This window comes from Protomyctophum parallelum (genome assembly GCF_964188405.1).
Source record: "Protomyctophum parallelum genome assembly, chromosome: 5".
Classification (NCBI taxonomy): Eukaryota; Metazoa; Chordata; class Actinopteri; order Myctophiformes; family Myctophidae; genus Protomyctophum; species Protomyctophum parallelum.
In genome coordinates, this window is record NC_139702.1 from 5,951,795 (window position 1) to 5,974,779 (window position 22,985).

The 22,985-nt window shown below is 43.9% G+C and overlaps 1 protein-coding gene across 1 annotated transcript in view; it reads left to right on the forward strand.

Annotated features, from left to right (window-relative positions):
• The window catches only part of LOC310859584 (VPS10 domain-containing receptor SorCS3-like), a 137,307-nt gene that overhangs the window by 64,276 nt on the left and 50,046 nt on the right, over window positions 1-22,985 (forward strand). The window contains exons 6-10 of the mRNA XM_083766205.1: window positions 5,183-5,272; window positions 6,138-6,317; window positions 13,143-13,289; window positions 16,996-17,098; window positions 22,412-22,488. Of these exons, the coding sequence (XP_083622331.1) occupies window positions 5,183-5,272; window positions 6,138-6,317; window positions 13,143-13,289; window positions 16,996-17,098; window positions 22,412-22,488 (597 nt within the window). The remainder of the gene's footprint in view (window positions 1-5,182; window positions 5,273-6,137; window positions 6,318-13,142; window positions 13,290-16,995; window positions 17,099-22,411; window positions 22,489-22,985) is intronic.

The window sequence follows — 22,985 nt, forward strand, 5'->3', positions numbered from 1 at the left end:
ACTGTGCACATTCTATTGCTTTGAATGGTGTACTGTGCACATTCTATTGCTTTGAATGGTGTACTGTGCACATTCTATTGCTTTGAATGGTGTACTGTGCCCATTCTATTGCTTTGAATGGTGTACTGTGCACATTCTATTGCTTTGAATGGTGTACTGTGCACATTCTATTGCTTTGAATGGTGTACTGTGCACATTCTATTGCTTTGAATGGTGTACTGTGCACATTCTATTGCTTTGAATGGTGTACTGTGCACATTCTATTGCTTTGAATGGTGTACTGTGCCCATTCTATTGCTTTGAATGGTGTACTGTGCACATTCTATTGCTTTGAATGGTGTACTGTGCACATTCTATTGCTTTGAATGGTGTACTGTGCACATTCTATTGCTTTGAATGGTGTACTGTGCACATTCTATTGCTTTGAATGGTGTACTGTGCACATTCTATTGCTTTGAATGGTGTACTGTGAACATTCTATTGCTTTGAATGGTGTACTGTGCACATTCTATTGCTTTGAATGGTGTACTGTGCACATTCTATTGCTTTGAATGGTGTACTGTGCACATTCTATTGCTTTGAATGGTGTACTGTGCACATTATATTGCTTTGAATGGTGTACTGTGCACATTCTATTGCTTTGAATGGTGTACTGTGCACATTCTATTGCTTTGAATGGTGTACTGTGCACATTCTATTGCTTTGAATGGTGTACTGTGCACATTCTATTGCTTTGAATGGTGTACTGTGCACATTCTCCATACTGCTCGCATGTTATGCGAAGTTCAGCCAATCCGTGAAGCCGATGGTTTGCGTTGGCCACATTTTCTCTCTGGCTTGAATATTATATTTACTTTGACACTCAGCAAATGAGGATTAAAATTATTTTAAAGTCAAGGGGAAAAGTAGGAATAATTATATAGCTTCTCCACTGCATCAGCTTCCAGATTTAACACCAAAAGCCTGCTATCATAAATTTGAGGTATGTCATACTCATAATAATGTACACATACGTAATGTGCAATTTTAACACCTGCACTTAGGTATATATTTTTTTGCACAATTATTATGACTAGCCCTTACCCGTTGTGAGATATTTGCCCCCCCCCCCCCCCCCCGCCCCCCTGTGGCCGCGGGGGGTACTGCGCCCTGGGTGTGTTTTCGCATTTTTAATTCACTAAGAAATTCATTATTAATTAATAATTTGTTGTTAAATTGGGAAAAGGGCTTTGTTAAGACCTCCATATTATTATGGTCGATGCCTGTGTGAAAAGTGGGAGCGATTGGTGCAGGCATTGAGGAGATACGGCGGTGTTTCTGACACACACACAGACAGACAGACATTGACTGAATTATAGTATGATGATATTATACGTATTCACTGCCTCGCTTAAAATGCCTATGAATCTGGAAGGGAATATGTAAAAAAATCATAATCATCTCAAGACCCACTTCTACAACATTGCTTTTAATTGATCTTTTAGTTTTTTTTTTTTTTTTTTTTTTAGTTTCTGTTATTCATGTCCTCACTGTATTGCATTACTGTCGTTGCCTTGCTTTTCTTTTATTCTCCATTGTTCTGTAAAGCACTTTGAGCTGCATTTCATGTCATGAAAGGTGCTATACAAATAAAGTTGTATTATTATTATTATTATAAGGATTGTGCATGTTGTAACTAGATTTAGATTTTGGCATGGTGTTATACAGTAGGTATGGGTATAGGGTTTTAAAAAAAACATTGCATATGAGTTGATCTCGCTCCCCTAGCACTAGCATGTCTGAGAGGTCATTTTGACCGTTTTTTTTTTTTAGATTTTGAAGTTTATTATCTTTGCCCATGAAGCTTTCAGAATGTTCCCCTTCCCATGACCATCATCATCCATCACAATTCTATCATCTCAGAAATGTTTGACATCTGAAACATTATCTAAATATGAATTTAAGCACATGCTACTTGTGTCTCATTTCACTTCAGTCATGCTGTTGGGAGTAACTGCAAACAGACCATTAGGGGTCGAGCCCAACTTGTTTGCGATGGGTTTTGAAAACCAGATCATAATATGCCCATACCAACGCCATACCGGAAATCTAAAACTTGTTACCAAAAGCCAAATCTCCTTCCCAGCCTTAAGACCGCTGAGCTAGACATAATTAACTGTCATGTAAAAGTTTATTTATGTTATTTTATAATAAGTCTGGTGATGCTCCACTCTGGATCAGTGGCTCTCAATCTGTGGTTACTTCGTGGGACCATCCATGGATCCAGCCCAATTCATTACGTTTTGTGGATTTATTTATTTATTTTAGTAGCAAAGTGACACAAAAAATCTGGCCGAATCTCAGGCTAGCTTCTCTTAGGATTTTTGGGTCGTCCCCAGATGACAGTGAATTGACAATTTAAGGACATTTAAGAATAGCTCAAAAAAAGAATAAAAGACCATTACTACAAGTAATCAACAAACTATAGCCATATTTATGAGGCAAAAGTTTTTTAAATAGACGATCTACGCAATGTGTTGTGAGCTTGTAGTTCTGCTATTTTCACACTATTTATCTGTGGAACAGAGTCAAACTACAAGTCCAAGTGCTTCAGGGTGGGGGGTCCCCTTCAGGGTGGGGGGTCCCCAGGCCAGTTCAGGGTGGGGGGTCCCCAGGCCAGTTCAAATATCATTATTTTGGGGGGTCGCGGCCTGAAACGGTTGAGAACCCCCGCTCCACTCTAGGCAAGCTACAAAAATGTGTCCCAATTTAGCTGAAGTCACATTATGCTCCAGAGGCCACATGTTTCTGCTCTCTAAAACTAACACCATGCAGGCCCCATTTAATCTGGCACATACACTTTGAACTACTATTCATCAGCTATAATATATACGGATAATACGGTAGGTCTCTACCTGCTGCAGCAACCTCTATGAATACATACAGTAACTCACCCCCATGTGCAGTCTCACAGCAACTAATCACTACCCATCACCACCCACCAGGCAAACCAGGCATACTTAATGAACTGGTGGGGGTGCCCACATGAAAACGACATTTTAACAAATACTGTACACTTTTTTAAATATAATAATAAGACCTGATGATCATGTTTTAGGGTGGAAAAAATGTTTCGTTTGTAAATATATCAATATTGAAAATGCACGTAACCCATCTGACCACTCAACCCGGCAGCACAATGACAGTGTTATCTTTGACCAATGACCACACAGCTAGTATACACCAGTTGGGCCAAACGTTTCGCTCCTGGTCAGTCAGAACAGGTCAGACACATTGACACCTGAGCCATGTACAAGCAAGCTTGATTGGTCTTGGCGGCATAATACAGTATGTCTCTGTTAGACGAACTACCGTTAAATGAACCTTGACGTGCCGTGAAACACATTTCACGGGTTCTGGACATTAGTTTTAGATTGGTTTTCAAAAACGAATTTGGGCCTTGTTCAGGAGGTGGAACTAATCCTGGGTTTTTGGACTCCACAAGAATTTACTGTATACTATCTAATCTGCTATTTTCACCTTTTTAACATTTATTTCTTAATTTGCATTATTTCTATGACGTAGCTCTCCCATCACCGGTAGCTCTGGTTATAATATCAATGTAAACAAAAACCTTAATAGTTTCAGGTTATAGAACGTCACTTTGTAAGAATAGCCAGCAGACGAAGATAGAGTTGTTCGCCAAAGCTCCCTCAATCATCAATGGAATTTCAAGTATATAAACCCACAACAGCTTGACCTAAACCTCCCCTTCCAGAGCTATACTCCGTGTTTTAGCACATTGCGTCACAGACGAAAGATCCTGGAAGGAATGCAGGGAATCAATCATACCAATTCCTCTTAAAGTTCAAATTGCCTCGGGTTCCCCAAACATCGATATGCCGTCTCTTCATTCACTCGACTGTGGTACTCGGTGCTATAACCTCAGCCTGCTCACTCCTTCTAGGCATTCACTACACTCACTATAAAGACATTATTCTCAAACTATTTTATTTTCAAGGACCCCCAGCTTGATATGAATTATTCCATGAACCCCCAACCCCCCCCACACACACAATTTTGTATCTCTACAGACAGTCCAATTGTTTCCTAAATATCAGTAATTTTGCTGCACCCCACTTTGAGAGCCCCTGCTATAAACCTCTGCTACAGTATAATGTCTTATGTGACATTAACCCATTCTGACCTGAGATCAGATTCATACGAGGTTTCCACTGGACACACACTGGTCTGATTAACCCATTCTGACCTGAGATCAGATTCTAAAAATGTCAGTCGTTCTTCGATTTTTCAAAAAATAGCAGACCTACAAGCTCGTATCGCGCCACTCGGTGGCGCGATATGAGCTTGTAGATCTGCTATTTTTCAATAGCTAAAGCATAACATGATGCTGACACCAAAATGGGTGCCCGTTCAGAATGGGTTAATACGCATTTCCTCAGACAAAGAGTTAAACGTTCGACTTATTGATATGCATTGGAAAAGAGAAGATATAATCTCGCTTTTGTGTGAATTGAAAAGTGTTTATTCTAACACGGTCACCAGGCTCCGTGTCTTTGTGCTTCATAAGATAAGAGCTTATACGACCCGGCATGTTTGCCTAAAGACTGTTAAGGAGGACTTTATTCTAGACCAAAGTTGCGCGTCCGTTTAGGCGACTTAAAGATTGCTCCTGACAATGAATAACGAGGCTATTGATCATCCTACGAGATATTTTACCATAGATTACCTCCAAACCACAACGTGCTTCGACAAGAGCCAGCAACCTCGGAAATCGGAATGCAAGGCGAGTTACGGCTATCAGTGGCCATGTCCTAGCCTAAGATTTAGACTCTCGTAGATGTAGTCATCGATTCTGACATTTCCAATCAAGTCTAAAAGCTCTCACCCCCATGGTGGTGAGCGTGGCACCCTGTGCCTCAGAATAGCTCTGAACATGTACTAATGTAAAATCTAAGCTGCTTACCCTCATGCTGCCCCAAATGTTCGATTTCTTTGCACAAAGCGTTTGAAACCAAAAAATCTTGGATTTTTCCTCTCCCCAAATGAGTGCAACTACGCGACTCTGACCGCCAGGGGCGCTGTTGCAATAATTTGGTGAGACGAGGAAAGAACCGCCTTGTATACATCTTTAAAAAGCCACCAGACAAACCAACATATTGATTTGTGCTTTATTTTATAGGTTCCTACATCAGGACGAGCCAAGTACTATGTGTCTTACAAGAGAGACCCATTCATACAGATTAAACTGCCAAAATATTCCCTGCCAAAGGTAAGATCTAAGTACTTATTCCAGGAAACATCTTCATGAACATTGGCTCTCATTCATTCATAGATTTGTGAGGGGTGCTATAGCCCCTCCTATGTCCAGCTATGAGGGTGTGTGTAAACACAAACATTGTCCTAACACAAACATTGTGCCAAGTACTTCTTCCACCATTGGCATTCCTTATAGTTTTCAATAGGCTTTATGCACAGTAGCCATATTGGAAAGAAATTGGGCGTGATCTTCCTTACCTCACAGGTCTTACCAATTATAGTAATTAAGACTCCATGCATTTAGTGTAGCACACGTGGTTCTCAACCTTTATTTAATTTTTTTGTATTTTCAAGGACCCCATAACTCTGAGAGTGTACAAATAACCAATTTTATGCACCCATTTAGACACCCATAAGGGGCCATTTGCGGAACCTCCTCAAGGAACCATGAGGGTTCCCTGCCTGGACACCACTTTGTGAACCACTGACTGGTGGTGTAGCAGAGTGTTTCCAGTGAGCCAACATGCAAAAATAACTGCAGCCCGACTCTGTTTGACCAGAATGGAACGGCAGAGCCTTAATTAGTATAATTTGTAAGACCTGTGAAGGAAGTATAAGGAAGATCGGCCCAATTTCTTTAAAATCATGTATGGTGTGTGCGTCCACTCAGAGCCTATTAGTCGCTTTGCCCACGTTCATCCGCTCAGTGAGCGATGCCCTGCTTGCAGCACATCAGCATTCACCTCCACAACGCCCCTGTAAAGGCTTGATCCCCATGGCCGAGCCCCAAAGGGTCACGCTTGTACTAATCCGCAACTCCGTGACCTCCCATCATAACTCCTCTTTAATCTCGCCACGCGCGCCTCTCTCTCTGATAGGATTTGCACATCGTCAGCACAGACGAGAAGCAGGTGTTTGCCGCGGTGCAGGAGTGGAACCAGAACGACACCTACAACCTCTACCTGTCCGACACCAGGGGCATCTACTTCACACTGGCCATGGAGAACGTGAAGACCACCAGGGGCATCGGGGGGAACCAGATGCTGGATCTGTACGAGGTATGGCGGCCCGCTATTACAGCGCAAACAGAAAATGCAGGGGAAACAGAGAAAGAGAAGAGAAAGAAAAAAAGCAGGAAGTACCTAGTACATTTCCGATGAGTGCTGGTGACAGATGGTCCATCTATGAGCTCACATAATGCGTTGCGTTGCCAGATAGTCTTGTAATGGTTTTAATCAGTCCATAGACTAGGAAAGTAGCCTATATGACAGCCACACATCAGTCTCCATTACAGGAGTGGTTTAGGCACTGTTAGTCTATGTACGCTGGAGTCTTGACATGAAAAATGCACTTAAATGGCCTTATATCTGCCATTTACTTGTGGATTTGTGATGACCTTGTTAGCAAATACTGGCTAGGTGGGTTCATTAGCATTCATGGAAGCATCATAGCATTACTTCTCTGTCTCTCCTCCCTCCTGAATCCAGTTAACACTCACACACTGGCAGGTGTGACCGATAGACTGGAAGTGACATATTGGCTAGTGGCAGTCACAGGGGCGGGGTAATTAATGGTGCCATTACTGGTCCAGCACTCCTGTCTCCTGTGTGTGTGTGTGTGTGTGTGTGTGTGTGTGTGTGTGTGTGTGTGTGTGTGTGTGTGTGTGTGTGTGTGTGTGTGTGTGTGTGTGTGTGTGTGTGTGTGTGTGTGCGCGCGCGTGCGTGCGTGCGTGCATGTGCGCCTGTGTGCATCTGCGTGCGTGCATCTGCGTGCGTGCATCTGCGTGCGCCTGCGTGGCTGTTTTATCCTGGTTAGGCATGCATGCCATGTGTAGAACTCAAGTGCATTTGTTGTGTGTGGGTCACAGCATGGGACACTAACCCTGGTCACAGCACTGGACACTAACCCTGGTCACAGCATGGGACACTAACCCTGGTCACAGCACTGGACACTAACCCTGGTCAAAGCACTGGACACTAACCCTGGTCAAAGCACTGGACACTAACCCTGGTCAAAGCACTGGACACTAACCCTGGTCAAAGCACTGGACACTAACCCTGGTCAAAGCACTGGACACTAACCCTGGTCAAAGCACTGGACACTAACCCTGGTCACAGCATGGGACACTAACCCTGGTCACAGCACTGGACACTAACCCTGGTTAAAGCACTGGACACTAACCCTGGTCAGAGCACTGGACACTAACCCTGGTTAAAGCACTGGACACTAACCCTGGTCACAGCACTGGACACTAACCCTGGTCACAGCACTGGACACTAACCCTGGTCACAGCACTGGACACTAACCCTGGTCAAAGCACTGGACACTAACCCTGGTCAAAGCACTGGACACTAACCCTGGTCACAGCACTGGACACTAACCCTGGTCACAGCACTGGACACTAACCCTGGTCAAAGCACTGGACACTAACCCTGGTCACAGCACTGGACACTAACCCTGGTCACAGCACTGGACACTAACCCTGGTCAAAGCACTGGACACTAACCCTGGTCAAAGCACTGGACACTAACCCTGGTCAAAGCACTGGACACTAACCCTGGTCAAAGCACTGGACACTAACCCTGGTCAAAGCACTGGACACTAACCCTGGTCACAGCACTGGACACTAACCCTGGTCACAGCACGGGACACTAACCCTGGTCAAAGCACTGGACACTAACCCTGGTCAAAGCACTGGACACTAACCCTGGTCAAAGCACTGGACACTAACCCTGGTCACTAGTGTAGCTTGAAAGCTTCACATCTGCCACAGAGCGAGACACAGGACCAGTGAAACGTGCCCTCCTTAAATCACTTTCACAATTATCGTCTACTGTAAATTGGAGAGATTGTTTTGTTTGGCAGTTAACCACTTTAACCCTGGCACCCCTAGTGTGGGCATAATAGCTGACAATTTTCAACAATTAAAAGAAAAACTCAAACTTATTATAATCTCTTCAAAGCTTTTAGCTTTATTTTTTTGTATTATTGTATTACCTCTACAGCAGAGCTTACCCCATGGTCTTTGATTATTCGCATTGCGGCACATTGTGAATTTATAGATGTAGATGTGTTTTTTTAATATAATATCTCATTTAATTATTGGTCCTCCTTACTAATGCTCCTAATAAAATAGTTAAAAACAATTCTACTAGCTGTGGACACTTCAGAAACCCCAGTGATATCATCATTCTCAAACATGGCTTCCATTATACAGTAACATGCAAACTTTCCAGGAATAGGCTGCAGTTTCTATTAGCTTGGCTTGCCCATCGATGATGGGTTTCTGAACTGTACACAGCCCTCTTCTGAGACACATAAGACAGGGTAGACAAGATGTTTTACCATATTATAATAAGCATTAGTCTCTATCCATGTGCCATGTTTATAAAGTGGGGTGCAAGGGGATATTGCCTATCGCGGACCACCCGAGGCATGATCCTTTTTTACCGCGACCAGCGGCACGACCGGAATCGGCCGTAAATAAAGCTTGTTTTGATTCGAATGGGAATGGGATTAGAATCCGAGGTAAAGGGGTGTTGAGATCGTTCAGTCAACGAGGGGAGGGGAACACTTTTTACTGATGGACCAACCACTTCCAGTTCATCTCCTAGACACGGAGACGCTGATAGACAGTAGTGTAGCATGATCTCAAACTGAATCAATATAAAACATTAAAATACAGAGATCTCCGTCCATGGCAGTTGTTATGTTAACATCACACTAGACCTGTACGTGCCCGTCGGCCACCGGCCTACTTGAGAACGATGCAACTTTGGAACCTAATAATACAACTGAAAATTGCACATGTGAGGGGACTTAGGCCGGTTAGGCCCACTGGCAGAGCCTGAGCAGAGCCCTTTGTGGTGGTTCTGGAGAACTGTGGGTCCGACCGACGCGATACCGGGCACTGCACTCCCTGCGGGGGTGTGGAACGCGTGTGTCGATTTAGAAGTCGGGTGGGGCAAACACGTGCATTACAACTGCACACACACACACGCACGCACGCACGCAGACACACAGAGACGTGGTGCATTTATAGCAGGATGTCTGTATCGCTATAGTTTGACTTCCATGTGATCAGCTGGACGGTGAGGCGCTGCACATCAACACATTTCCTCTCATCCCCTCAGGTGGCCATAAAAGATGCAAAGCAGTAATGCAGACGTGGTTGATCTCAGGGCGATTTGGCCTTCCGGATAGCCTCCAACCTATGGATTTCTGATTCACCAGGAGATCCATTAATTATGTAATAGACTGTGGGAAGCTTCATTACTCCTTGTGGGAATAGTGTTAATACATGCCGCTATCAGAGGAGAAACCTGTATCTTCTAGGAGAAAACTTTTCCGGGATGTTTTCAAGGGCCGTGCTATTTGTTACATTAATCATGGACTGGCTCTCTTGAGGGAAGGAACTATAGGGTCAGGAATTGCATCTACCTGTACTTATTAACAAGCAGAAACCTTCAGCTCATGGAAATGAATTAAAATTCACACACAATCAGAGTTACCAAGGTGATGAGCAATATTATAAAGGAGATGGGGAGAGTGCACTCGCTATAGAGAAAGGTCTACTACCATTGATCAAGAGGTGATGTGTGCGCTGGAGAATATGTTGTACAGCATGAAGAGTATGAATGCTTGAACAGTATAACCTGCACCTTTCCGCCGAGGACGCCTCCTCTACGCTCGCTTTTTTGTTGCTGCCTTTATACAAGCTCACAGCATTAGGGTCAGGGATGGGGTGCACGGTTTTACAGCATGAACGTTGTACTCTAAAGATTCCAAAATCTTTCAATGCCAAGGACATAGGAAATAGCTATAGCCTCTGAGACCCCCCCAGCTATAGCCTCTGGCTGAGACCCCCAGAAATTCGAAATGAAAGTGAAAATGTAAAAGCTATACATGCTCAAAATGCCTGGCATTGCATGATTTTTTCCGATTGCTTTTTTATACCCATTTCTTTTCCCCCAATTTAGTCATGATGGCAATTCATTTCACCCCACACACAATGCTGTCTGTTGCATCCTACTGACCCATGACCCAGCCCCCACCGGGAGGACGTAGAGCCTCCCACCCAACACGCCGCCTCTGACAGGTGCTGCCCCATTCCGTAGGACTAGGAGCAGCTTCCCTCCCACCAGCACGGGCCAATTGTGTTCTTATAGACGGATTCAAAGCCCCAGACAGGGCAGATATACTTTGCCACTGCGCCATCCAAGGTTTTTGAAAGCTAAAATATCTGATGATGGCTTAAAGTGGTTAAACTGGCACAATAATCTTAGGATAATCTTCATTGACTTTGGCCTCTTTGACCCATGACCCAGCCCCCACCGGGAGGACGTAGAGCCTCCCACCCAACACGCCGCCTCTGACAGGTGCTGCCCCATTCCGTAGGACTAGGAGCAGCTTCCCTCCCACCAGCACGGGCCAATTGTGTTCTTATAGACGGATTCAAAGCCCCAGACAGGGCAGATATACTTTGCCACTGCGCCATCCAAGGTTTTTGAAAGCTAAAATATCTGATGATGGCTTAAAGTGGTTAAACTGGCACAATAATCTTAGGATAATCTTCATTGACTTTGGCCTCTTTTACAACCCCCCCCCCCCCCCCCCCCCTGCACGCATGCATGCACGCGTACTATTCTAGCCTATGCAGGAGCCAAATGTCATAATTGAAAATATTGTTACCTCAGGCTGTGATTCTTGTGAGCGGTGTGCTCCTCCTTGACAGCCCCTCTATCAACAGTGCATTCACCTGTGTACAGTACACTGACTGCCATACGTGGTTAAAAAGTTAAAAAGTGGTCCCGTGCTCCATTCCTGCACGGTGATCTATGTCTGTGTCCTTCATTTTGCCGTCAGGCACGGGACCAAACCGCGCGGGTGGTGTGAACGATGGATAGACCAATGTCAGGCCGCCCCACTTGGCGGGAAGTCATGTATCTCATCGTTAAGGTGCAAGCGTGTGTGTGTGTGTGTGTGTGTGTGTGTGTGTGTGTGTGTGCGTGTACAGTGTGTGTGTGTCCTGTGTTGCATGTGCACGTGTGATACCATGGCAGGCAGCAGCGATAAATAATTACGGCGGTGATTGACAGGGCGGGTCAGAGGAGGAGGGGAGGCCTCTCGTTAGCGGCGTCCATCCCGAGCGGTGTGTATCCATGACAATGTCAAATGCGCTGCCTATTAGTGCCACTTATACGGCGGGATCCCTTTGGGGAGCGAGTATGCTGCACGACTGGGACCCTTCACTGAGGCAACCGTCTGATGTAGGCCATCATCTATCTATCTATCTCTCTCTCTCTCTCTCTCTCTCTCTCCCTTCCTCCCTCGATGTGGGTTTGGAACATGTATATTGTATAATGTCTCATGCCTGTTTTTCACTCACTGTAGTTGCACACTGTATCATACAGTAGGCTACATCGAAATAGCCAATGTAACAACTTCACAATGCATTGCTATATGCGATGCGTTGTGAGCTTGTAGGTAGGCTATTTTCAGAGTGCGACTTAGTATAAATCTGGCATTTAAGCAGGCGTAGATTTACTTTAGGCAAAGTCAGGCATGTGCCTTACTTGTTTACGTTTTTGCCTCACCTCAGTCGAGCTGCATTTTGTGTATTATTTGCTATATTTTGTCCTATTCAAGGCCTGAAAGTCTGGAATGTATGGGGTCTTTTCACACTCTAGTGTGAAACGTGTCTGCTAGATGCCTGTATGGCTGCATCCCCCCAGAACCTTTCACGTCACAACATATAAACACACCACACATGCACACAATGTCCCGACCTCATTCTTCATTTGATTCCTGAGACGGCAGAGACACGCGATGGCACCGGAGAAAGAAAAAGGTTTGTCCAGGGCAAACTCATTTTCGACTCAAGGACGCCTAAAGCTGTAGGTGTTCTATAGGCTATCACCGCACCGCTAAGCTTACACCACACCACCCGCACTGGGGGGAGAACCAGAGGTCCCTCATTTTGCTGCTTTTGCACGCTTCTGTCGACCGGTCTCCACAGAAAATTGGGGATCTATCATAGCTATGATCGAGGAGCCACCAACTCAACCAATCAATGGGAAACGTAATTACGTGCAAGAGAACTAATTATTAGTTCATCAGTGCTTCAGAGTGTAGAGTAGGAGAGTAGCGACACGCTTTGATCTCGCTGCAAAGCGGGTGCCTATGGGCTATAGTTCCAAACATTGCTCCTATGGCTGGAACTATCCCATTGAGATAGAATGAGCACTTCCGCATTCCATTGTTACAATGGGAGACAGTCAACGCTAGTGTCGCCACTCTGCAGTGCTTGTGGTTCAAGAAAGTACAAAATAAAAGTGTATGTCATGGTCATGGTTAATCATGTAATACCAACCATCTAATTATTGTACCCTATATACAGTATATAAGCTAAAACATAAATACACATTGTATTTCGGTAACTCAAGGTTATTAAATTTTCTCCACTCCAGCTGCGCTGAGGGGGCAGGGGCAGGGGGGGGGGCTGCCTGGTCTGCCTACCTCGTATTGGCGTTGCCTTACTCATAATGAGTTCCTGTCTCCGCCCCTGCTTTTAAGAGGCAAATTAGCGAGGCTGTCCAGGAAACTCGGCGGGGATCTCAGTGTGAGGAAAGGACAGTACAGATGAGGTGTCTGTCAGTTCTCTGTGGTCATCATTTAGGCATGTCTGGTTCATGCTGACACCACGTGGGGACATATCGCTAATTAGAGACACCACCTAGGATGTAGTAAAAGCTACCGCACACGAGTTGTTGTCATACTGATTGCTTAGAAATTTGTCTGAAGTGTCATTTAAGACACTAGTCTATTACTATAGTCATTGTGGGGTGTTAATTGTGCTCGATATGTGCCTGTTTCCTGTGTAGGTGGCAGGTATTAGAGGGATGCTGATCGCTAACAAGAGGCTGGACAACCAAGTGAAGACATACATCACCTACAACAAAGGCAGAGACTGGAGGCTTCTGCAAGCACCTTCTGTTGACCTGGATGGGAACGATATCCACTGTGTACTGGTCAGTTATGGCGCAGTGTGTGTGTGTGTGTGTGTGTGTGTGTGTGTGTGTGTGTGTGTGTGTGTGTGTGTGTGTGTGTGTGTGTGTGTGTGTGTGTGTGTGTGTGTGTGCGTGTGCGTGTGTGTGTGCGTGCACTTGTGTGGTCTGGCAAGACTGTGCAGCCAGCAACAGGAAAACAATTTGCAACAACATAATAATAGAATAAGAATAATACTTGACTGTATTGAAAGGAAATAAATTATAATTAAGTAAAATTAAGAAATGCGATAAGATAAACTACTAGTAAGTCACCCTAAAGGGCGAGGCCGTGCTGAAACAATCAGGTCTGGGAATGCCCATATATGGATAGTGTGTAAACGTAAGGCGTGACGGCCTGACTGACATGAAATGTGTGTTTTCATAGTAAACTGCGACCTGCTTCAAATCCTCTTGGTGCAATGGGGAATAATATGCACAAATGGGGGTTGGGAGTGTAATAGAATGCATGGTGCGGAATACAGTACATTCATCAAGCACACTTGCACATTAATTGTGCAACTACGGTAACCGTGAGATAAAACAAGCATAGTTATGTACAGAAAGATTCATTCATTCATTCATTAATTCATTTAATTACACATTTAGTTTTGGCCTCCAGATCGTTGTCTGAGATTGGGCCCACCACCACTGTGTCATTACCATACTTAAAAATGGTGTTCAAAGGGGGCACGGTGGCACAGTTGGTAGTGCTGTCGCCTCACAGCTAGAAGGTCCTGGGTTCGATTCCCGCTGGGGACGCTGTGGGCACTGGCGGCGTGTTCCCTCCTCCGCGTCATCAGTGCCCATACCCGAGGCGGGGGTTGGCGAAAGGGCCTTTCTGTGTGGAGTTTGCATGTTCTCCCCGTGTCCCCTAGGGTAGATACCCTCACAAAAACATGCCGTAATCCTGGTCTCTAAAACTACCTCCCCCTGACCAGCCGGGGCGCCTGATGGAGGGGAAAGGAACTGGTCGGAATAACGTGTCCCTTCCACGCGCTACGTCCGGCCGGGGGAATTCCCCTCTGTCAGGTGAAAAGAAGCAGCTTGGACTCCTCATGCATAGAAGGAGGCATGAGGTCAGTCTGCTGCCCCCCCAGGTTGGCAGAGGAAGTGTAGCGCCCAGGATTACATTAGATAATTGGCACTGGGTGAAAAAGAAAACTGGGTTACAAAATCGTGGGATAAAAATTTATAATAAAAAAAAAAAATGGTGTTCAAAGTGTTTGTGGCCACACAGTTCAGGGAGTGCAGTAGACTAGAGGACTCAATACGCAACCATAATCAAGGACAAAACAAACAACAAAGCTCTCCTAAAACTAGCTGTTCCCACCCCACCTAATCACCCGCAACATAGTATCAATAAATCAATATATTCATGTAATGAATAAAGACGTAAAGATGATATGATATGATATAGTACAGTAAATTCTCTTGGCTCTTCAGCATACTCTGCTGCAATAAGGATAATGACATATTCATTTCTAAGTACTTTTTTTAGTTGGAAACGTGTAATTTCCTATGTAGTGTAATCAAGAAGAACTCAGACATAATTGACTGAATTAAAATGGATTTCCTTTCTCCATAGCTATTATATCATAGTATCTTATCAAATAAGGCTTTAAGAATTGTCTCAAAGAAAGAAGCTTCATCTTATTACAGCAGGTCTTAATAGATGAACTTTTCCCACTATCAAAATTCAGAGTATGAATATAGGATAATTGAGAGCTAATTACAGCGAGCCAATCAAGATAGAGCGAGTTACCTTGGCCTACAGTTATATGATCTATAATATAACAGAGCGTTTAGAATGCACTAAAAGAACTGAGGAGAGAGCTATCTTTGTACTTGAATCTGGGCATTTGCCGCAACGTAGCGTCGCTGACTATATCGTTTAGTTATATGAAATAAAAGCCTGTTGAAAAATAATGGTAGATAAGGCGCAACACTAACAGATTGAGACGTACTGCATTTCCTGACTTCAACATGGCTGCTTTATATGTACATTGCTGTTGCGCAGCCAAAATAGCAGATCTATAGTTTAGATTATTATTTCATAATATAATCTTATAGATTGTCTATTTTCAGCACGCAACAAAATATAACTTCAGCCAGTGTTGTAAGAACTTCTCACAGTAAGTAAATAAATCGAAGTTTTCAAAATGTATAGAAATCTTTGGGAGGGCCCTGGTCATTAACGCTTTCGCCTGAGTCGCCTCACAGCTAGAAGGTCCCAGGTTTGAATCCTGCGGCGGATGCTGTGGGCTTTGGGGGCATGTTCTCTCCTCCGCGTCATCAGTGCCCATACCCTAGGACTAGGTGGGGTTGGCGAAAGGGCCTTTCTGGGTAGGTACCCTGCAGTAATCCTGGTCTCTATACTGTCTCCCCTGGTCAGATGGGGCACCCGATGGAGGGGAAAGGAACTGGTTGGAATAACGTGTTCCTTCCACGTGTTACCTCCTACAGGGGAAACTCCCCCCTGTCAGGTGAAGGATGAGCTCAGTTCAGGGCTCTCCCCACGTTGGCAGAGGGAGAGTAGCGCCAAAATAGTAGATGCTCACAGATGCGACACATTGTAGTGGAATAAAGTACAATTTGTATCTGAGATGTAGTGGGTAGTAAGTAAAAGTATTGAAATTTTAAAGTACTCCGATGAAGTAAAAATACAGTACTTGAGTAAATGTTCTTAGTTGCATTGCACCCCACTGACTTCAGCATTAGACGGCTTTATCTGAGATGGGTCTCATTAGGCGGCTTCACGGCAACTTGCTGTACGTTGGTGAACAAGAATGTTTGAGACATTAGGGGGGGATCCATGCTGCTTTAGAGGTGATTGCAGGAGCGCTCAGGGTGGCTTACAGTTCAGTGTGATTGCACATTCGTGTGACATTTTAATTACCATGGTGGGTTACTTTTGATTACCCAGTTCAGGCTCCGTGCACTTTGTGTCTTTACAACAATTTCACGCTATCAATTGGAGAGAGATGAAAACAGACGCCTTTTTTTCCCCCTGTTCGCTGAACAGTAATTGTCTTCTGTTGTGTGTACGTTTGCCCTGGGGATTTGTCAGCATTCTTTTATGTAAATCCATCATGCTTTGTATTTAACCCATTCTGACCTGAGATCAGATTCATAACGAGGTTTCCACTGGACACACACTGGTCTGATCAACCCATTCTGACCTGAAATCAGATTCTAAAAATGTCAGTCGTTCTTCGATTTTTACAAAAATAGCAGACCTACAAGCTCGTATCGCGCCACTCGGTGGCGCGATATGAGCTTGTAGATCTGCTATTTTTCAATAGCTAAAGCATAACATGATGCCAACACCAAAATGGGTGCCCGTTCAGAATGGGTTAATGACAGATGAAATGCGGTGTGATGCGGTTGATTCTCATTCCGGCATTAAATTGAAAGCGGGTTTCATTTCGAGTTTTCTTTTTCCTTTTTCTTCGTTCTTTTCATCGCATGGCTTTCCAGCAAAAGAACTGACAACTCTTTATGACTCAAGATTAAAAAGTCTTGTTATGTCATGTGTTATGTTATGTTATGTTCTAATCCTATATATATATATATATATATATATATATACCGGTATATAGGCAATGAAACCTGTGCCCTTTTGTGTATGAATTGTTTTGTTCTTAAATTCACAGTTTAGAAAACTGTCCATGTTATGTTCTTCCTCCAGCCTTTCTGTTCGCTGCACCTCCAACTGCAAACATCAGAGAACCCATACTTGTCTGGAACAATCTCCACCAAAAGCACTGCACCTGGGATCATTGTTGCCACAGGTGAGACGTAATCATGTGTAATGATTTGTATAGGTTGACTCAGAAGAACCCATAAAATATGTCCATTAACAGCCCCATAACACTAAATCACTCGCTGCTGAATCATTTAGAGAGCAGTTACTCTGTACAAAAACTTCACAAAATGCCTAACATCCAAATATAAAATCAAACATCCATCAGCATTGGTAATCAGTAATGCCCACTTTGTAACAGTTTTCTCAACACCTCCTTCCGAAACATCCAAACTATCTTCTTTCTCTGTGTGTGCTTTTGTATTCCATCCAACTTAAACATGTCCATTGTCCACTCTTAGCCCTCACACTCACACTTTTCTGTAGATGCCTAAGTAATTGTATAGTTGGAACTTGGAAGATTGTGCGCATGCTCTTTTTGAATGCATACACATATTTTTGTTTTTATGTTTGAGTGAGTGCATTTCAGAGTCATTCCACAGCCTCTATGGCTCAGTGATTCCCTTGACAGCTGTGCCTTCACAGACAGGTGAAGAGATAATTTCAACAACAATATAAATCAAACACGTGGCAATGTCCTAACCTGACGCTGCCAGATGAGGGCGGTATTGGGTAACCATGTTCCCCAACACAGCACTCATCTGGGATCTCTCAGGGAGTTGAGCTGACAAAAATCCGTTCCGTACCGAACCAATCAGCGTGAGCTAAGGGCGGGACATGTGCGAAACCGGATGTGAAGCTATATAGACACGTCAATATGATTGGTTGTGTTTGCACGCCCACACGGTGATAGACAGACGGTCCCATCCAATCATCTACCAAGTATCTTGAAAAAAAGGAACAGCCCCGTCATCGAATTTGCTTCCGCGATCCCAGATCCCAATAAGCTGTGAAACAAATTTGTGTAGCAAGCTTCTTGGATCTGGCAGCGTCAGGTTAGCAATGTCCTGGGCTTGCCAAGAATACACTACACCCTGCAGTGCAAGCCAAATGACGTCATGATGACGTTATGATAACGTCCTCCGGTGACGTTCAGGACTAGGCCAGATCACAGCCCATATGGGGATGATCTCTCCATTTCCAGAATGTCTTCACCAGTTGAAATAATATATCTTATTCTGGGCCAGATCTGACTAGTTATGATATGACTTAAGTTGATCTGGCCTCGATCGGACTCTCTCTGATTCATCCAGGGACGTCCGTCTTAGTGGGCAGAATTTATGTTGGTTGAAATCAGGTGATATTCTGGGACAGATCTGACCAGTTGGTTTGATTTGATCTGACCCCAATCGAGACGTCACTAATTCGTCCAGGTCCATAACCGTGCTTTCTGGGACAGATGACAATAACATCCAAACAAGCAAATGTGCAAACCTACGTGCGTGGCAGTTATAGATATGTATTTACTTGCATTGTTAGTGTGGTTGCCCAGACTATAATAATTTTCCAACTATTATTATTTATAAAGTATCCCCAAAAAGGTTTGCCGGACTACTTGTCCCACAGTTTTGGCTCAAAAGTTAGTGGGAGGGGCCTATTTAACGAACAAAATGTCCAGTCAATCCCAAATTTGAATCAACTCAATTTTCAGGGGGATTAATCCTCTCAAAATGAAATACAATGATCTCAGTAGTGACGTGACAATGTAATTGGCTTGTAAAATGAGTGGCAGGATCCAATTTCGCATCCAATTATCGCATGATGTCACACGGCCTCCGATGGTATTCCTCCCAGTGGGTTCCTCGTGTCCCGGCGGGCCGCAACCGGCGACTAGCGTCAGTCCAACCACACTTTCAACTTTCCCAAAATTGCATCTTTCTAGTTATTACGTATATTACCTATGCTGCTACATTGTCTGAAGGAAGCTGAACATAAATATGTTTTACTCTTGTACCTGTGCACAAGATGTAACAATAGAGTGCATCCTTGAATTCTGATGGCATTGTATGAAATAATCTGAAATCTGTTTGTTCCAGGGACCCCCAAACCAGATTTGGGTTGTTAAAATGTTTCCCCGGGAGCTAGCCATGGTTCATGACTCTCGTATTCATACGAGAGTCATGAAGAAACTTCACCCTGTTTTTTGCGCTCGCTGCATTTACAAGATTTCCGTATATATAAACATTCAGATTTCAAATATAAAGTACTCACAATTTGTCCCATGGGTGTTAGTTGCAGCTCCAGCGATTAGAATTTCTGCATCCCGCGTTGTTTAATAAAAAGCATTTTTATCCGAGGTGTTATTTTGCCATTGGCTTTCAACTACGCGCCCCTATCGGTCAGGAGGAGGGTGGCACTCGGTGTGTTCGATATAGGTACGCTGACCGCCCTGCCAATACAGACTAATAGGCGAGTGCGCTCCCGGTGTGCAACTGTGGATTTCCCAAACGAACCCCGTTTGAAAAAAGTAGCCGGGGAGCTCGGACAAAAATGCTTTTTAATAAACAACGCGGGACGCGGCAATTCTAATCGCTGGCGCTGCTACTAACTAACACCCGTGGGACACTTTGTGAGTACTTTATATTTGAAATCTGAATGTTTATATACGGAAATCTTGTAAATGCAGCGAGCGCAAAAAACAGGGCAAAGTTTCTGCATGACTGTCATGATAATCTTCAATCTTCAAGTTCTTGCCGGAACTCCCAGGGATTTCGCTGCGAGGCCGAAATACAAAATATAGCATAGAAAACGTTTTGGCACAGTAATTATAAGCAGTAAAGACGCCCTGAGGGCGAGAAGCGACCTTGCCCTAAATGGCGAGGTATGCGTAGTGCTTAATATGCTTAATATGCTGTCCAGTGTTGTGAAGAGTTTTGAAGGTAGAGTTAGAGATCTATCATTCTGGAGATCAATCATTCTGTTGAGCTAGATATGGAATGTCAGAACAGGTCAGCTCCATATATGGAGATCTAAGGGTTTGATGAGGTCAGATCAACATATGGAATGAATTATGTACTGGCCATATGTGGAGCGTGTGACGGACTGACTGACTGACGGACGGGAGATCCAGGTTTTCATAGTAAACTGCGACCTACAGTCGCATGCAATCACCTGTGCTTGCAACTGGTGGTCCTGCTATCACTTCTTTAACGAAAGTTGCCGGCATTCATTTCCCCTCTCGTTTGTGCACATGCTCACGTTGACGTGACTCGCGCGAGTTGACAGAAAACTTCTCTCTGTGCCGTGGTGGAATAAAGAAACAGCGACAATAGCATGGACACTGATTGACACAAACACACTGGAACAACTCAGAAGCGCTTCTAGTAGGCCTAACACTTGTGTGTTAATCTGACGTGTTTTCTTCTTGTACATGTGTTTGTGGCAGGTAATTTAATATGGATTTTTTACCAGCTGCCATCCACTTTTCTTAGGAGAATTCCATACTAAAAAGCTTTCTTACCTTTCTTTGTAGTCGTTACGTCCCCACCAAAGAGGTCCAGGTGTTATTTTGTGCAAAAGCTCCTTATTGGCTATTTCCCCTACCATAAGCCCTAAATGAATTGCATTGAATTGAATGGGGCTATGGGGTGTTGTGTTAATGCGCTTATTTCCATCGCTCAATTTTTTTTGTATCCTCTCTTCATAATGTAAATAATATCCCAAGCGGCACACTTTACTACTTATTTCGATGGAAATAAGCGAATTAGCACAACACCCCATAGCCCTGTTCAATTCAATGCAATTCATTGAGGGCTTATGGTAGGGGAAATAGCCATTAGCCAATAAGGAGTTTTTGCACAAAAAAACACGTGGACCTCTTTGGTGGGGACGTAACGACTACAAAGAAAGGTAAAAAAGCCTTCTAGCATGGAATTCTCCTTTAAAGACACAGGGTTGAATCTGAATCTTTTACCGTAACAGTGTACCGGTCCGTTCCGGTCCACTTTCACCCCTGATAGTCAGCCTGGAGATACAGTAGTGTCCCTTAATTGTCTCGCTTCCACTGGAAGACATTTAAATTGTCTCCTAGCGATGTGTGACTGTGGAGTCAACCTTACTGTACCCTTTAATCTATTCTATGCAGTCTGTAGTTTGACTTTGAAGAGTTTACTTAAATACTCTCAAACCAGAAAGTGCAAGGCAAAGTCAGAGCGACATGAGAGTTAGATAAATAAATAAAAACAGTGAATCCCTATCTAGTAACTTCGAGCAGTGGTTCACAACCTTTTCAGGCCGAGACCCCCCACATTATCATAATTGAATTGGGAACCCACCATCCTGACCCACCATCCTGACAATCAATCATACAACATCTGTGTAATCTTTGATTTTAGCCTTGGCTTTTAAAAATAGCAAAAATAGCAGATATTCAAGCTCACAGCGTATCATTTTATGCAGCGCTGCGAGGCTTGTATTTTTGTATATTTAAAATAGTTACAATGAAACCTCCTGCTTTCCATATCGTAATGAACTATTGCTGTGCTGGATTTTAAGAAATAGGCCCCTCCCATAACTTTTGCAAGCCAATTACATTGTGACGTCACTCCTGTGATCACTTGTATTTAGTTTTGAGAGGATTGTTTCCCCCCAAAAATCTAGTTTTTGCATCAAATGTATTTCTGACTTTTATAGATCAAAGTGGAAATGCTTTAGGGGATTTGTTGAGTACACAACCCTCGACATATGTGATTCAAATTTCATCATGACCGAAAGAATAAGTTCACGAATACAAGTGGCCGAAATGAGTTTTCTCCGACGGGTGGCTGGCATCTCCCTTACAGATAGGGTGAGAAGTTCAGTCACACGAGGGAGACTCGGAGTAAAGCCGCTGCTTCTTCGCCTGGAAAGGAACCAGCTTGTGCTTCGGGCATCTGGTTAGGATGCCTCTCGAGTGTCTCCATAGGGAGGTCCTCGATGCACGTCCCACTGGGAGGAGACCCCGGGGCAGACCAAGGCGCAGATCGAGGGATTACATCGACTCACTGGCCTTGGAATGCCTCGGGATCCCCCAGGAGGAAGTTACTGTACTAATATGTTGCTCTGGAGAGGAATGCCTGGAGCTCTCTGGTGGAGCTGTTGCCCCCGCGACCCGACTACGGATAAGCGGTTGAAGATGGATGGATGGATGGGCAAAGTGGACATTTTGTTAATGATTTGTGATTCTTTTTTTTTGTAAAATAAGCCACTCCCACAAACTTCATCACTTGTCACAAATAGAGATTAATTTGGTTTCTTCTACGTGCTGGGGATTGTGAGAGAAAAGCTAATTACAGGCGAGCGCAGGATTCTTGCCAGTAAGATAGCATCATTACCGAGTTGTCAAGTGTTTTAATACACATGCAACCTGTTTTCTTGATGTGTAATTTAGATTTTCATAAAATGTGTTTATTTTCCGCTGCAGGGAACATTGGAGCAGAGTTGTCTTACAACAATGTGGGCATGTTTATCTCATCTGATGCTGGAAACAACTGGAGACAGGTGAGCTTATAGAATCCAACCAGGATTCGGGTGGAAACCTTGTACGTCCAGAGAAATAAATGTTTCCTTTTCATTATTATTTCAAAACACTTTTAAAGTAGTGAAGTAGCCAATCTACAAGCTCACAATGTGTCGCATTGCAGTGTTTCTCAAAGTTTTTAATTTCAAAGAACCCCCATAACTCTAAGACTATTTGTAACCCTTTGTTTTTCAATGGTGCCACATTGCAGAAATAAATATCCAATGTACAGTACAAGCTCACATTGCATCATATTGCAACCCGTTGTTAGCCTGTTTTAATATTATCCCATTCTGACCTGAGATCAGATTCATACGAGGTTTCCGCCGGACACACACACTGGTCTGATGAACCCATTCTGACCTGAGATCAGATTCTAAAAATGTCAGTCGTTCTTCGATTTTTTTCAAAAATAGCAGACCTACAAGCTCGTATCGCGCCACCGAGTGGCGCGATATGAGCTTGTAGATCTGCTATT